We start from the raw sequence: 16,768 nt of genomic DNA, 5'->3' as shown, positions 1-16,768 counted from the left end.
ATGGCTACTGGCTTTCAGACATCAGCGGCTGACCTTGCTAAGTTGCCCCATTCATTCAATATCGACCCTATTCCGGTTCAAGCCATCTTGCCAATAAAGTCGGCATTGTGCCTTAGACAATGAATCATTAGTTTAGCCCCAGCCGTAAAGACCGCGATCTTGTAGCTGGGTGTCATGCATCCCACGTCTCTAAAGACAATGCTAGGCTGCTTAGCAATGTCGAACATCTTCTAGTCCGTTTGCCTTCGCCAAGTTACTCATAGTCTCTTCTTTCCCCTTGTTCAATATGGCGTCTGGAACATTGATCTCCCGGCCACTACAAGCATATTGTGTGACAATTCCGTGTTCCAGCGCACAAGGAGGTGTAAACAAATCATCACACCCAGGTGAACAGTTACAGCATGTATCCCAATAAGCCCTTGCGAGTACCTCTAGCCATCTCTGCGATACTCATGTAATTTCAGCGTGTCGGACCATCAAGACTTAACCCCGTGCAGTTGTCAATAAAGGGTACAGCGGATAGCCAGAAAAATATTGGGCTTTGGGTTGCGCTTCCACGAATAAGCTATCAGAATAGTTTGAGAGGAGAATTAGATCACGACATGTAGGTGTTATTGGCCTAAAGTAGATGCTAGGTGTCAAGGAATGGAAGATTGGAATTACGGCCAGCCACCTTAACCTTTCCAAATTTAGGCGGACCCATCCGTGATAATTGTCGTGGTCTTCTTCATATAGTTCGTCAGAATGAGATTGCCAGGGGTACAAGCTACTGCTCTGATCAGTTGAGAAGTCTAGGATGTTGCCCCAGTGATGCCCGACGTTCTTAGCCGTTCTTGTAGACGTATATGTCGATTGACTCGGGACTTGCTGGATTTCTACGTGACTGGTTTAAGATAGGCCAATTCTACGGTTACAATTTGACCAGTTCGGAAAGTCCTTTCACTAGTATAGCATTGCGCGCGGCAAATGAGTTGAGTCCACGGCGCTCTTAGACTTAACATCGAGAGTGAGAGCGTACTTGAGCGGATTAGGGCAGGTGTTGCTATTGATTGAGTAGATATGGACGTAAGTCTCGGTCATAAACACCAGGGGGATACCGGCAAAGGGAGACCGAGGATCTATAATTCCGGTAGAATAACCATTCTATCATCTAATTAGCATGATAATCTACGAGAGAGGTTAGGTTCTACTTGAGAGGAATGCTGCTTCCTGTAGTGTAAACACCAACATCCACCTGTGACTCAATCTCTGCACCCTCTCTGCTTCTAACAAACTTACTGGGCTCCAACTTTACGTCTACCACGAATTTCCCCTGAATTTTTCTTCTAGGCTCCTCTCTGCACGAGCGGTCAGCTGCCTTGCTCGAAAATTCGCGCAAACAATTTCTTTGCGAACACGAAGAGATATCCTGGGAGACCACAAACACTTGATACCTACTTAGCCATAAACCTCAAGTTTTCTTTTGAAAGAGGCTGATGTAGAAGAAAGTGCCTTGATACTTATGTTTATAAAGCTGGAATTGCAATAGGTCGAGATGGAAATTATTGAGAATGATGGCTTCGACGTTGTCGCGACTCTAGGCCATTAATACGCGGGCAATTACCAGGACCCGCATGACTTTCAGCAACCTCGACACATAATAACAGTCATTCATGTGAGACGGTGTATCCCCATTCAGGGCTCTGAATATAGACGACTGATCCCTCCACAGAAAGTTGATCGTTCTTGTTCATTGGGGAGTATTTACATTGCGAAGTCAAACGCAAGGCCATCATTGGAGCGGCTCTGTCGGCTGCCACGAGACCAGACCCCCAGCTAAGCCAGGAGACAAGCGGGCCGAAGGAACAAGACGCGAAAAAATGAAGATCATGAGATGTACTGTATTTCGCTGTAATCAGATTCTGCAAATGTGAGCGTTAAAGTAGAGTTGTGTTTTCGTTTGTGCTGTAACTTCTCTGTATTTGCTGCCAAAACCCCTGTGTGCGCCCATCGGGGGGAAAGACATCTTCACGTGTCACATAAGGGATGCTCCTAGTTACTCCATAATTTGCCTTTAAAGTTACCCGCAATCTTTGGAGAGGAGCGTATATTAGCGGTTGCGGCTAGAAGCGAGCACGACTTCCTGCTAACTTTACACGTCTTCACAATGCATCCTTGGCATGATGGCTACCTGGGCAGTTGTTTGTCATATGTGCCTCCACATGAACGAACTCTTCAGTCTTGGCAATTCCACTAATTCGCCTTGCATTGAAACTTCTGTGATCTTTCCGGGAATTTGGATACATCTACCGAAAGATCTCTAACCGAACTACTCCATTTAGCCACCAATCACGGTGGCGACGAGCAACAATGATGCCTCTCATTCGTTTCTCAACCCTGTTGTCTTTTTCTTTTTAGTAATCGGGACTCGAAAGTTGACAGTTGCCAGATGATGTACCAGACGTCTAACCGCCATTGGAGCGTATCCAATAAATGTACCTTACGTATTTCGAGTCATTGTTGGCAATATTGATCGGTGATATATAGTCAGAATGCTATCGGTTTTGTGACCGAGTCAACCTCAGTAACAACGTTGATCTTTCAAGACCTTGAATTCAAGCCAAGCCATGCACTGTTCTCAACTCTTCAGCCTCGTAGCTACAGCTACTTTGGCAGGGGCACTCCTGCTTCAGGTTGACACCGGAAGTCCTAGTCATGAGCTAAGCCATTTGCTCCACGGTCTTATGTTTGAAGACATCAGCAATAGCGGCGACGGAGGTATAGTTGACACTAGGCTCATCAAAAAAATTGAACAATTGGCTAAAATATGAAGTACGGTGATAGGTCTCTATTCACAGCAACTGAGCAATAACGCGTTTCAAGGCGGTGTAACCACCCTCGACCCTTGGACAGTTCATTATGGCGCGGCGGAAATCTCCCATGATGCCGAAGCACCGCTGACTGACGCCATTACTTCATCCCTCAAAATTACCATCCCCCCCGGTGCTGGTGGATTTACTGGCGTTGCGAACCCTGGATACAGAGGCATCATCGTGAACGGCAGATACTACAATACCACCTTTTGGCTTCGGGGCGATTTCAGGGCGATGTCAAGATCTGCCTTCTAAGCAATGAGACTGATGTCGAACATGGCTGGACTATCATTCCCGTGGACTCCAAGGCCGATTCATGGACACGATATGAAACCGGATTCTGGACCACAGCCGCCGCCGATGGAAATAATCTTTGGATTTTCGAGATCCTGGCCGAAACTCTGACTAGCGGAAGCATCAATCTTGGTTACTCGACCTTATTTCCCCCTACTTTCAAAGGTAGAGAGAACGGGTTGACAGTTGATTTGTCTGAAGCTCTCATAAATCTCAACCCCCAATTTCTGAGGTTCCCCGGGGGTAACAGCCTGTGAGTTGCCTTGGTATCCTTATCAAGTGCAAGTCCAAGGTCCAATCACTGACCAGTCATTATGCAGTGAGGGGGGCGGCCCGCATGACCGCTGGAAATGAAATGAGACAATAGGTCCTCTTGAATCTCGACCAGGACGTTGAGGTAGGGCCTCTTTGCACTTTAATATTTCTGCGATGTGAGGCAATCGACTGATGTTACTGGCAATTATATAGGGACTTGGGGATATGCCAAAACTGACGGCCTTGGCCTCATGGAATACTTCCAGTGGTGTGAGGATATGTCTGTGGAGCCTATCCTGGACGTATGGGGCGGTCTCGGACTTGCGGGGCTCCCACCATTAGCAGGAGATGAGCTTGAGCCGTATGTTGACGACGCAATCCGTGAGATTGAGGTATGTTGTCTGTCTACCTGCGTTACTACGCATCAGGGAGTCTCACTGAAAAACGTCTTAGTTCGTCATTGGTGACATCAACATGTCCGGTGGGGCACTTCGCGCGTCTCTTGGACACCCAGAGCCGTACCAGCTCAACTTCGTCGAGGTTGGAAACGAAGATAACCTCGCCGGCGGCTGTGAGTCTTACAAGCAGCGATTTATGCAATATTTCAATGCTATTAAGGAAACGTATCCTCAAATAACTGTCCTTACCTCCACGTCTGACCGAGCCTGTCTGCCGGACCCGATTCCCGAAGGCGCATGGCTTGACTTCCACGACTACAATGTGCCGGAGAATTACATCGAAGCATATGACTTTTATGACGACTGGGATCGAGCTCATCCCGTATTCATCGGTGAATATGCCAGGTGGGGCGTCAAATGGTTCGACATGCGAGGTGCCTGCTCCGAGGCAGTCTATATGATGGGTTGGGAGCGTAACGCGGATGTGATCAGACTAGCTGCCTACGCACCTACACTACAGAATTATGACCCTGTAAAAGGCCAGTGGACGGTAAGATAACCATTTCTCTCCTCGTAATATAATGTTATGCTGACTTGTCTTCGGTTAGCCCAATCTCATTCCCTTTACTAACAAAGGCGATGGCATCGTTTATACTCCATCTTATCATGTCAAAAGGATGTTCGCCAATAACCATGGCGGCGATGTTGTGGTCCCCGTTACAGCTGACACAGAGCCGAACCCTGGTGAGTTCAATTCGCTCACTACCCTAAAGCCATTGATCGCAGCTGACCGCGAAATTCTTGTTTAACTAGTCTGGTGGGCAGCAAGCATGAAGGCAGAGGGCCAAGTAATCGTGAAACTAGCCAACTATGCTTCTGACTCGACCGAAATTCGCATACAAATCCCTGGCAAGGAAGACGTAAAGGCTTCCTTTACCTCAAACACTGCCGGTCCTGATGACGCTAACTCGGTCGAAAACCCCACGTTCGTTTCCGCGCCCGCTGTGCTGGAAGTTTCTGGAGACCCTAACGGTATCTTTACCATTGAACTAGGGAAGTTCGGTGCTGGTGTACTCGCAGCCTGAGGTAGATTTACGTCAAAGTAAACCACTTATGAAGGATCATTGCAGTGATCTTATTGCAACAAGCGCGACCGTTGGCGATTAGGCTCATAGCTTCGGGTGAGTCATCACACGACGGTCTGAACTTCGATTCATTCTCAGATGATTACGGATAGGTTTATATATTGTCTGTAGACTGTCTTGGCCTTTTCATACAATAGCCCGTGCAAAATCTTTCCCAGGAGGTGATGCGTGGTGAAAGTGGCCAGTCGGCCAGGACACTTACATGGATAGCTGATTTCAATCTTACCGACGGTCTAATTATCAATCCGTCCTGCAACACCCAGTTTTACCACCTGCTTTGTTAACCGTTATGCGGCTGAGGTGCACGGGCAGGGGATGTCACGTTTCAGCTCCATCTACGCTCTTGTGGGGGAATTATACGGACGAAGTTCGACCGAACACTACGCTTATTAAACTGAATTCTAACCGTCCTCAAAAGTGTTTGGTCAGAAGTCCAGCACATGGTCCGAACTCAATACGACGGCAAACCAACCTGCCAGATTCAAGTTTTCTTTTGGGTTTCCACAACCGGGCTTTCATTCTTTCCCGACATCACGTGTCGTTTGGTACGACGAACCTCAACATGGTGAACATCGCCATTGCCGGAGGAACTGGCGGCGTTGGGCGTAGCATTGTGGATGCACTTGAAAATGATCCAAGACACTCCACCATCATCCTCTCTCGTACGGTACGCCATGATTGTGCTTCCAAGAAGGCTTTCCCCTTTCATGAATTCGTTTGTGCTCACCAAAGTCATTCGTAAACAGGAAGCGGCAGAAGATAAAATTGGAGTTCCTGTTGTGGCAGTTGATTACGACGACAAAAGGTCCCTGCAGACGATCTTGGAAACCCACGAGATCCACACCGTGATATCAGCTCTAGCCCTCCACATCATTGGGGTTGGCAAGGCTCAAATCAACCTCATTAAAGCAGCCGACAAGAGCAATTATACGCAGCGTTTCATTAGTAGCAACTGGGCTGTCAGACCGTCGACTCAGTGAGTAAAATTTAGTCGCTGCGTGCTTGTTCTGAAAAGTACGAACCTACTTAACCAGAGTCTTTGTAGGTATTTGAGTCTTTTGCCACACGGATTCCAACACATTGCTTCTTACAGAGAGCTGGAAAACTCGCGACTTGAATGGACAGCATTCAATTGCGGGTGGTTCCTCGACTATTACGCAATGCCCCACGTCGAGACCTACATTCCGCAAACAACCTTTGTTGTTGACATGGCCAACAGGCAAGCATCCATACCTGGAGACGGGAAACAAAAAGTGACATTCACCTACACCAAAGACGTCGCCAGATTCGTCGTGGAGGCTCTCGACCTAGCCACATGGGAGCACGACACATATCTCATTGGAGACGAAATGACCTGGGAAGAATTCGTTGCAATTGCCGAAGAGGCTCGTGGAGGTGAGAACTAGTTCCCTCAAGTACATGCTCATCGACTTACCAAGACTTTCATTGTTGATAGGGGAGAAATTCCATGTCACATACGATAGCGTTCAAAAGCTCCAATCTGGCGAAGTCACCGAGCTACCAGGTCAGGTTGCTGCATACTCGTACTTCCCGAAACAGTGGGCTCAACAGCTTTTCTCAACCTTTGGTTTCTGGGTCACTGAAGGTCTCTTCGATTTTCCAAAGGATAGGGCTCTGAATCAGGCATTTCCACACCTGAAGATTACTGGAGTGAAGGAAATGCTTCAAAAGTCGTGGGAAGGTCGATAGTGTCTCGGAAAGGGCGTCGCAAAGTTACCAAGGCAGCATCTCCAACTGTCTTTTCTCTCAACGTAGCTCTCAATTTATAAGTGCTCCACACTCATCACTGAGAATAGTCCAATCTTAAATGGAGTAGGATCGATGACGCATGCACCTCCCTGAATACCGTTAACTTTTCATCGAAATAGAGTAGATACCTGAATTGAGTTTGAGCTGTCGGTTTATAAAGATTGTGTGACCAGCTGAAAGGCGCGTCTACTTGATCAATTCCTGTCAAGGACATATAATTACCAAGGTAGCAAGGTAGGATGGCGGAGACAATATCCCAGCTCGCCATCGCAGAGCCCACGTATTCAGACAAGGACATGTTACTCATGTGTTGTTCTTCATCTTTGTTTACTCTCATGTCTCAAGGGGGGTTTGGGACTATCTGCATTACCGTAGTGATCAAGGGGCTCATTCGTCCGGGACTAAACGTGGTCAGGTTGATATTGTATGGCTGATGCAATGGGCATTTCGGAATCTAGGAAACGCCGTCGACAGTGGGGAGCATAGGCGAAACTCACAGCGCAAATTGTTTCAGTTGGCACAATCCCACAAGTCGCATCAACAGTTTCCCAGTTTGCATTTAATTTGCGAGGGCGTAAAGCGAGAGCTGATTGGCTTGAATTTCCCTCTGGATGAGAAATGCTTACGACTTACAAATTTCTTTCAGACTGGCAGTCTTCCGCATCGGGCCCCGCGTCCGACGGTCGAATATGACCAGGCGTGATTAATGATCATACCCACGCTCGCCTTCGCCAAAGCCTTCCAGTCCAAGGATCATTACCTCCATACCATAGCGCCCGAATCGAAAGCGGCATTGACATTGCTCCGAGTCTAATTGACATGGGCCTGAGTGGGGGTTGGCCGGGTTTCCTCAGTGGCCAAGTTGTTGTTGTTCGCCATTTGGTAACAGTTTTCGAAAGAACAGCATGGATGGTGATTAGATCCGACTATATGGTTATACTGCCGATATAAGGTTGTGCGTTAGACGGATGAATGAACTTTGATTTTCTTTCCTTGCACTCATAGTCTTTCTGTCAACTTAATATCAATCACAACCGCAGAACATGTGGCCACTGCTGCCCACCTTCTTGACGTTTTTTCAGTATACCGTGGCCCTCGAGACGACACCTAGAGTCACAATGGCTCCCCCGGAGGAGTTCAATCTTCACGTTCCTGACTCCAGGATCGAAGATTTCGCATCGCTCCTCTCTGCTTCGAAAATCGGTCCCGAAACCTGGTACAACAAACACAACAAGAAAGAATTTGGCACTACCAGGAATTGGCTCGCTGAAGCAAAAGATGCTTGGCTTGAGCTTGACTGGCGAAAGCAAGAATACCGCATTAACAGCTTCCCCAACTTCAACATCACCATTGACGACGTCGATGTTGGGCCAACAAACATCCATTTCGTCGGTCTTTACTCCAAAAGAAGCGATGCCTTACCGCTACTCTTTCTGCATGGGTGGCCCGGGTCTTTTCTCGAGTTCCTTCCATTGCTTGAGATTCTGAAAAGCAAATATACCCCAGATACTCTTCCTTACCATGTCGTTGTTCCCTCTCTGCCGGACTATGGGCTTTCCGGTGGGCTAGTCGATACTGAACTCAAGCTTGAAACGGCGGCGAGGCTGATGAACGAGCTCATGGTCACTCTTGGCTTCGACTCAGGCTATGTTGCCCAGGGCGGTGACATCGGGAGTTTCCTCACCAGAATTCTGTCAGCGAATCATCCACAGTGCAAGGCCTTCCACAGTAAACAATATTAGCCCAGTACTTCTGGTGGGTGTTCAAATTTGTACTGACAGCCAGGCAGTTAATATGCTTGCTCCATCATCCCAGAACGAGCTTCTTACTACGGTCAACATCACCGAAGCTGAGGCACAGCACGTACAACGAATGCTGAACTTCAGCGCTACCGGGTCGTCGTATATTCTCGAGCATGGTCTAAGACCCTCGACAATTGGCCTCGTTCTATCATCAAGTCCACTTGCCATGTTGGCCTGGTAAGCCCCAAGTCATGTCGTGACGTGAAAGATATTGTCGCCGCCTAACATTATCTAGGATTGGCGAAAAGCTTCTCGAGTGGCCCGATTCCCGTTATCCACTTCCTGTTGACACAATTCTCACAATGGTGAGCTTTTACTGGTACACAGACACGTTCCCACGAAGCATGTATCCCTATCGAGCTCTTGCGGACGCAGCAGCAGCGAATGCTCTCTTTTCTGTTCCAACATCTAAAGAAAAGCCATTCGGCTATTCGGTGTTTCCGGCAGAGAACATTCTCTTGCCGAAAGCGTGGGCTGAGAAGGCCTATCCAAATCTTGTCTTTTACAAGCGCAATGACAAGGTATGCCCGATTCCACCAGTAGCTCTTGTGTTCACGTTGTACAGTCTAACATTTGAATTTAGGGGGGGCATTTTGCGGCATTGGAGCAGCCTAGCATCTTCCTGCAGAACATTGAAGAGTTTCTAGCGGTTGCTCGACCACTTATTGGACTTTGATGAATCAGCGTATGAGGTCGTCCACTTCTGGTCGTGCTTGATTAGAGAATTGAGCTACGAGTTATCTCGTGTTAGTGATACGCCTCATCACAGTGACACATTTCATTTTGGGTCACCAATGCCTTCCGAAGGTCACGGTACTGAGGAAAACTGAACCTAGGCTAGATTATCTGCCCTTGTTGTTCCAATTTGATTTCAACAAACTCGCTATCCTAAAGGCATTATACAAGGGCGATCCCCGTAATGTCACCCAACTCGGAAAATAACACAGTCTTCTTGTAAGTTTTCGTATCAACAGAGTAGACGCCGCCGGCAAGGTCTGTCACGTAGGCTACTCCCGCCCGCTGGTTCAACGATAGACCAATGGTTTCGTGTAATCGTATTGCCAGAGTTTCCTGTTTCTCACCATCAGCCATCATGGCTCGATTGAGAGTATTTCCAGCAGGAGGATCTCCTCGATCTGTCCAATATAGCACGCTACTTTCCTCGTCGATGTCGAGATCAATCGGTTCGGGAAGCTCGCTGATCACCATCTCGATTTGATGGAGTCGGTCCTCGAAAGAGGCATGTATAGGTGCGCGGAAAATCCGCCCTTGGTTGCCCTTGGATGGTCCTTTCTGTGTCCAATAGAAGACGTTTTGCTGTTCGTCTACAGCAATGCCGACGCACCACCTTCTTTGATCCACCCTCTCTTCATCGGTATTGCCGGTCGAGACGAGGACCTCAACATCAGACCCATCGAAGTTGGCCCGCATAACCTTCATGCCCTCCCGATCGCACCAGTACAGCTTCATACTCTGCTTGGCGATAGTGATTTGCTTGGGCGTAAAGACACCAATGGTACCTGCTGACACAATGATTTGTCGTTTTGAACCATCCAAGTTGGCGCGCTCGATTGAGCCGTCGTTAGACTTCAAGCTAGATCCCATGTTGGTCCAGTACATATGACCTTTGGCATGATCGATCACAATCCCGTCGGGCAGAGATACCATGTTGTCGACTACTGTTCGAAGGTCGCTTCCGTCTGTTAGACATGATAAGATGCGCCCACGACGACTCTTGGGAGGGTGAGATAGGTCAGTGTCGAGGATGTAGAGGCGTTGTTGGATTTGAGAACTCATGTCGCCTGCTCAACGAAGGTTACGATTAAGGTGTCGGATGGCAATGTAGCAAGCTACCTTAAGATAGTCAGTTGATCAAAGAACTTGGGTCAATCATCTTTTTGGCATTAAATATCTGGCCAAGAAACTGTTTTGTGACCTGGCACTTCCTATGTGGGGGCGTATTTGTCTTCACGAAAGCCTTCGGATCATTAGACGAAGTGGAAAAGATTTCGTTTTCGTAGTTTTGTCATTGCTCTGCTTTGTGCGTCGATTCGCTCTCGGCCACTACTGTATTCCCGACAAAGTCGGTATTCGCACTTCGGTCTTCGTGACACGCGCACAGCGTTATTGTGTCCGGAGGTCCACGCTGTTGTCATGCAACACGGACCCGACCTCTTTTGAACGGGATTGATTCCGCGCTGGTCAGGGAGCCTCCCCATCAGCTAACCTGGTATCCACCCCCTGTTCCGCCCACATGGCACCCCGGTAGAGAAGCCATTGACGTTTGATAGAATCGGCAGATCACTGCTACTAACGAAGAGTAGATCGGGGAGCAAAGAACGTGTCATACCGAACACTCGGATTCTATGCGGCTGAAAACTTGCGCGAGTTCCTTGGCTTTTGGCACTCGGCGACTGTACTGTTGTTCATCCACCCACGATTTAGGCATTTACTTAAGCTGCAATGTGCATGCTCTGGCTCATCTCATAAGTGACATCCATGCATCGTTGGAATAAAGGAATTACCTGCTTACCCTCCGAAAGTCCCAGATGGAAATGAAGTGGCTCAGTCAAGCCGAAATGACGAAGCATTTGTAGTTCCAAGTTTATGCCAAGGATATCTAAGAACAAGCTCTGAATGGAGAGTAACGAAAGCTCGCATGCAGTGATTCAACCCTCCATGCTACTCTGCGATCGAGTCCTTGCCTGTTTCTGCATAGCTATCCCACTCTTTCCTTACGTTCAGGAGTCGTACCAACTCCTCATCTCGCTGCTTCGCGAGTTGTCTATAAGCCCTGTCATCCACTGTCTGCCTCGTTCCCGAGACCCATTTTTGCCTCAATTCTTCAGTGACTTGAGGATCTTCAGGTGCGTACCAAGACATCAAGGGACCCAGCAAATGATCCGCCATGTACTCGATTCCGCCTTCGCCGCCTCCCAAGTGCATCAAAAGGTTTGGACCCATGACGCCCCATCGAAGACCGGGGCCATAACTCATTGCTTTGTCAATGTCCTCAACCCCGGCAACGTCCTCCTGCAGTAGGTACATGACCTCTCTCATCAAGGCTGCCTGGAGACGGTTGGCAACATGACCAACGACTTCCTTTTTAACGTGCACTGCCTTTTTCCCCATCTTTTCGTAAAACTCCATGGCGGTACTGACAGTTTCAGATGATGTCTGCCTACCGGCGACTACCTCCACAAGGGGGATGAGGTGCGGAGGGTTGAAAGGATGGCCAACGAGGCATCGTTCAGGCCGGCTTGGCGTATCCATACCGAGCTGTATACTTGAACAAGTCAAGCCACTGCTGCTCGTAGCGATGATTGTGGTTGGCCGAACAATGTTCGCCATGTCGTTGAACAATCTCCGCTTGAAATCCAGTTTCTCTGGTCCGTTCTCTTGCACAAAATCGGCGTCCACGAGAGCCTCCGTCATGTTCGTCGTGAACGAAATGTCTCTCGCTTTCGCTGTGGCATTCTTGACGAGACCCAGCGTCGAAAGAATAGGCAGGGCGTCAGTGACAAGGGATCGAAGGAACGTTTCGGCAGCAGGGTTGACATCGAAAGCCGATACTTGGAGGCCCTGTGCTAGAAAAAGAGCAGCCCAAGAGGCTCCAATAGAGCCACAACCAACAATGGCGACCTTTTGAATATGTGACATGTTCAAGAATAGAGTGGAAATATGGACAGGGGAGTTCTTTCGAAAACTGAGTAAACGGCGTGAGTTTTGAAGAGGCTGCTATGTTGCGGTATCTTGGTCCAACGATGGTTATGTATTACAGGTGATAACGATTGCCAGATTGAGAGAAGCAGGATGGAGCAGCGTGGTCGCCGGGGAGAAAGGTGAAGTCTGACATTTATGGTTAAAAGCACCATAGCAAGCATCTATAGATTACCTTCGGTGGCTGATCTTGGAAACGAAGCCAGCGTCATGAAATCAAGGGATCGGGTCATCGTGATTACATGCAACAGAGACCTGCTTGCCGGCGCCTCCGAGATGGAGAAGAAGATTACCGGGCCGATGTTGGGGCTCAATGTCTCGATCTCCGAATAGTTGTGCTGTGGAGAGCCCACAACGCCGACGAGTGGACACCGATGAAGATACCGTTGTACGGGGTGACGGGCATAATTCCGCGCGCGGAATCAGAGTGGCGGGTCCGCGACTCACGCGCCAACTCCGGATCGCCAGAGCTTGGCTCTCCCGGCCCCACGTTACTGCCGCTAAATATTCCAGAAAACTTCCATTGAAATGGATCTCCACGAGTTGAAACATGACTCTGTTCCAAGAGAAACTAGGTAAACATCACACCGATGCGGGATACGGAATGGCCACATATGATCGCCATTCAGACTCAACGTCATTTTTGCTACGTAAGTAAGTACTAAGTACTAGCCATTCTAATAATCCTGGCTTCTGCTTGAGACCTCGGCCTTGACCTCCGGCTTTCGCGTTGATATCGCACCCGGGATGTGGACCCCATTCCCGCAGCATTCGGCTCACACTGGGCATTGATATGAGTCCGAGCAACGTCATTTTTCCCCGTCCTCTTCCCCACAACCTCGGCCTCGTGCTGCATATTCCCGCAATGCTCTAGGGGGCCATATTTCCGACGGCGGTCACACCGCGTCACTTTACGGTCCTTCCAAAATCCCTGATCTCTCCTTCCGCTCTATATCCGCGAGGTTCGTCGCTGACAACCGCATATCCCTTGAGGCGAAGGCTGTTGAAGGACACAATATTTAAATCCACCACCCTCTTGGCCAACCAACCTTTCCTCCTCATCAACTCATTTACATACCACATTCAAAAGTCCCATCCTGAAGCAACACAGCTCCATACACCCTGCTCAGACTCGTACACTCCATAATTATCAAATTTGCCCGTCACTATGGCATCAGAAAGGATTCCCGATGTTTACGGTCCGGGCACCTTCACAGACAAAACCTTCACCCCTGTACCCGAAGACACCGAGCGGATTTTTCGTCTCATAGCAAGCCAAACTCCGGGCTTCACTCAAGATGAGCGTCTTCTTTCCAGAGTCAAATTCACCGGAGAGGCGTACCCCGTCATCCCCGGTCCCATCAAGGCAGTTTCTGTCGCTGCCGCCCTTCACGCCATGACCGGCGTGCTTGCAAATGAAATTCTAGCCATCCGCGGCGTCAGAAAGGAGGACAGACAGATCTCCGTCAACACCACACACGCAGCTGTCTGGTTTGGCTGCATAGCCACTGCGTTCCTCGATGGTGTGGATGTTGTCAGCATGGTCAAGCAGGGCCAGCTCAAGAGCCTTCTGCCTGATTGGGAACGGGGTTGGACCGACACTCCCCTCAAATACCGTGCGACTGGCCTCTACCCAACTAGCGATCCTGAAGTATGGTACTCTCTTCACGGTAGCATGAATGCTGATCCAGTCCTGCGATCTATCGGTGTTGACCCATCAGCACCCATCAGTTCCAACGATGAGGCGGCCGCCCACATTGCTGAGCACACCTCAAAGCTTAGCCCAGAGAAAATGGAGGTCACAAATCTCTTAGATGGATTCTGCGGCAGTATATGCTTCAGTCCTAAGCAGTGGCGCGAATCTGAGATGGGACGGTCCCTTTCTAGGCACCCTCTGGTCAATGTAAAGAAGCAGGAGCAGACGATGCCCACACCGCCGATCGCGTTTCCGCCTCTGAGCCCCAACGACAAACGACCCTTGGCAGGGGTCAAGGTTGTGGAGATGACCCGAGTTATCGCCGGGCCAGAGATTGGGACCATTCTTGCTTCATACGGCGCAGATGTAATCCGCGTCAACCCTCCCCACCTTCCGGACATCAACATCATGCAGCTCTCATTGAATGCTGGTAAGCGCACGATCGCCATCGATCTGCGAAAAGAGGAGGATGCTTCAATTCTTAGAACGCTCATTTCCGACTGCGATGTGTTCATCCAGGGGTTCCGCATCAACAAGATGCCCAAATTTGGCCTTGGCCTAAATGATCTTTTAAAGATGGCTGGTGATCGTGGCAGAGGAATCGTGTATGTCACCGAGAACTGCTATGGACCGGACGGATATTATGCCGAGCGACCCGGCTGGCAACAAATCGCCGATGCTGCTGCCGGCTCTGCCTATGTTACAGGAAGATCATTGGGACTTTCGAATAACGAGGCTGTTCTGCCTAGCTTGCCCATTTCCGACATGTCCACTGGCGTCTTGGGCGCGGTTGGCGCAATGCTAGGACTGAAGCGACGCGCAACTGAGGGGGGAAGCTACTATTCTCACGCCAGTCTTGTGGGTGTCAACGCATTTGCTCTCACCGAAGACGTCGGCCTCTACCCTGAAAGCACTGTAGAAGAATGCAAGCAGCGCTTCCAATGGGGAGAAATGAGGGGTGCTCATCATGTCCTGGATCTTCTAGTGACTGTCTGGAATGGATGGACAAGAGTTCTTGGTGATTTTTTCAATCCTGAAGGGGAATGGTTTCAGAGCTTTGATTCAAGTGCCTTTGACAAGAAGCGCTTGAGTATTTTGAGACCGGTGGTCAAGTTTGAGGGAGAGAAGGAATTATCTCCTGAATGGAAAACTCCAAGTGTTCCGTATGCCTTCGAGAAGGCCGATTCCATCAGGTTTCTTTGAGCAAATGTATGTAGTAATTGCATCTTGAAAAATACATCCATACCACATATACGCAAACTCCTTGTAGAAGCAAAGTGATACACGGCTAATATAGCTGCTGGTTGAATGTGTTCGTATAGGTAGTATAAGACCCTTAGAGAATTAAGAGGTATCGTAACATCCAAAAGTTTTGCAAGAAGGGTTCTAAACGGGCCCAGCTCACAGTTCGCTTTCCCCCAAACGAAGAAGATCGTCGTTCTCAAGCGTGTCCTTCTCAAAGCCAAATAAAGACTGACTCAACATTGCAGTCGAGATTTGTCTGACCCCAATGCTTGGCAATGACACAGTCCACCACAATGTATACGCAAGAGCCATCTTCAGAAAGTCGTTAGGCGCTGTTATGAGCCCAGGCTTGACGATACAGGCATCGAGTTGTGATTCGTGCTCTTTAGCGAAAGCCAAGATCGCGGTTTCAGTTTTGCCCTATCACAAAAAGGTGTTAGAGATACCTCAAAGCATGATGAACGAGATCGTACAGAAATCTCACTATCACAAGCCGGAGCCAGGTTCGGGGTCGCAATGAGCAAGGAGAAGGCGGGGGATAATCCACACATACACGCAAAAGTGAGTACTCAGGCTTGAAGCTTGGAATTTTCGACTGGTCTCTCTCGGTTTTGGCACCACTCATGTACATGAAACGGAATGGCGTGTTTTTATTGGAAGCCGTTGACGAGCCGCGGGCTTCTAGGATTGCTCGAAAGCTGGCAAGAGGTGATTCGTAACAAACTCGATGAATCTCATCCCAGTCATATAATGTTGATTTTGAGGGTGTAATGGCCACTGTCCTATTGCGCCACGGAATATCTCTTTTAGCGAAAGCTCCGATTTCAAGTTTGGGGCATGTGAGTCTTGCCCCTTGAACAAACGTACCAGATACACGCATCAGCAGTGGCGAGCTCTGCTTTGGTCTCGGCAGAGTATTGATCGTAACCGTCAACAACAATGTTTTTCAACTTTGAGTGGTTGACATCGGGGCTGGTTTCTGCTCGTATCTTCAGCGGTTGTCGAGTAAGAGCAACGACTGTCTTAAAGTCAGGGATACGAAGACTCTGTTTAAGCAACTCCGTTCCTACAAAGCCGCTTGCACCCGCTATGATGAGCTTCATATCGATCTAAATGCTGGGGTACGAAGCCAACGCCGGCTTCTGAAGACGAATACGACCCGAGGGGGGCAGTTGCTGGATTTTGAAGGCCACAAGTTAACCCCCACAAAAGAAAATTATCAAGACTTAGGTAGGATCCGATGAAGAGGCGCAAGTGTACTTATGTACTTAATGATTTCACTCGTCATGCCCAATCCTTCCCATGCCATCCTACACACCCTTTAACGAATCACGTCTGCAAATTTTAGAGTGGGGGCATAAGCACTAAGACGGAATACGTCGTGGCGCAGTTGCGAAGGGCAATGAAGTAAATTAGTAATGTTGATACCGTCACAGGAAGAACTTTCGTCCTGAGCTGTGTCCCAGATCTCACCCCTCCAAAAGTGAATGTATCCTTGCAACTTGAAGCAGGGGCTAGGTGATTGATGTGGTGTTGGTGCTTTTGCATGTACTTATGCGTGCACTCGGTGCTTTGCACATCAAATGAGTCG

At 48.9% G+C, this 16,768-nt stretch overlaps 6 protein-coding genes across 6 annotated transcripts; 4 read left to right on the top strand and 2 right to left on the bottom strand.

The window, feature by feature from the left end:
* Nucleotides 1-2,606: 2,606 nt before the first annotated feature.
* Nucleotides 2,607-4,884, top strand: BDZ83DRAFT_764538 (glycoside hydrolase superfamily; the record flags this gene model as incomplete). The annotated part of the gene is made up of 9 exons (XM_060515235.1): nt 2,607-2,757; nt 2,824-3,088; nt 3,109-3,399; nt 3,427-3,431; nt 3,514-3,537; nt 3,615-3,793; nt 3,855-4,349; nt 4,408-4,543; nt 4,613-4,884. The coding sequence occupies 9 exons, from the start codon at nt 2,607-2,609 to the stop codon at nt 4,882-4,884; spliced, it is 1,818 nt and encodes a 605-aa protein (XP_060359383.1).
* A 622-nt stretch (nt 4,885-5,506) lies between these two features.
* Nucleotides 5,507-6,654, top strand: BDZ83DRAFT_723651 (uncharacterized protein; the record flags this gene model as incomplete). The annotated part of the gene is made up of 4 exons (XM_060512585.1): nt 5,507-5,611; nt 5,691-5,920; nt 5,990-6,339; nt 6,401-6,654. 4 exons carry the CDS (start codon nt 5,507-5,509, stop codon nt 6,652-6,654), a joined length of 939 nt encoding a protein of 312 aa, XP_060359382.1.
* A 1,103-nt stretch (nt 6,655-7,757) lies between these two features.
* BDZ83DRAFT_590112 (epoxide hydrolase) lies at nt 7,758-9,192 on the top strand (the record flags this gene model as incomplete). The annotated part of the gene is made up of 4 exons (XM_060506304.1): nt 7,758-8,442; nt 8,504-8,693; nt 8,752-9,037; nt 9,100-9,192. 4 exons carry the CDS (start codon nt 7,758-7,760, stop codon nt 9,190-9,192), a joined length of 1,254 nt encoding a protein of 417 aa, XP_060359381.1.
* Nucleotides 9,193-9,413: 221 nt separating this feature from the next.
* BDZ83DRAFT_723648 (3-hydroxyacyl-CoA dehydrogenase) lies at nt 9,414-12,176 on the bottom strand (the record flags this gene model as incomplete). The annotated part of the gene is made up of 3 exons (XM_060512584.1): nt 9,414-10,318; nt 11,050; nt 11,256-12,176. The coding sequence occupies 3 exons, from the start codon at nt 12,174-12,176 to the stop codon at nt 9,414-9,416; spliced, it is 1,827 nt and encodes a 608-aa protein (XP_060359380.1).
* Nucleotides 12,177-13,404: 1,228 nt separating this feature from the next.
* On the top strand, nt 13,405-15,135 carry BDZ83DRAFT_590130 (CoA-transferase family III domain-containing protein; the record flags this gene model as incomplete). Its single annotated transcript, XM_060506307.1, has 1 exon — nt 13,405-15,135. One exon carries the CDS (start codon nt 13,405-13,407, stop codon nt 15,133-15,135), a length of 1,731 nt encoding a protein of 576 aa, XP_060359379.1.
* A 198-nt stretch (nt 15,136-15,333) lies between these two features.
* Nucleotides 15,334-16,280, bottom strand: BDZ83DRAFT_723645 (uncharacterized protein; the record flags this gene model as incomplete). The annotated part of the gene is made up of 3 exons (XM_060512583.1): nt 15,334-15,597; nt 15,731-15,959; nt 16,045-16,280. The coding sequence occupies 3 exons, from the start codon at nt 16,278-16,280 to the stop codon at nt 15,334-15,336; spliced, it is 729 nt and encodes a 242-aa protein (XP_060359378.1).
* Between the last annotated feature and the right edge of the window lie 488 nt (nt 16,281-16,768).

Source organism: Colletotrichum acutatum (genome assembly GCF_030867785.1).
Source record: "Colletotrichum acutatum strain CBS 112980 chromosome Unknown BDZ83scaffold_148, whole genome shotgun sequence".
NCBI classification, from domain to species: domain Eukaryota; kingdom Fungi; phylum Ascomycota; class Sordariomycetes; order Glomerellales; family Glomerellaceae; genus Colletotrichum; species Colletotrichum acutatum.
This window is presented reverse-complemented; position numbering and strand designations above follow the sequence as displayed.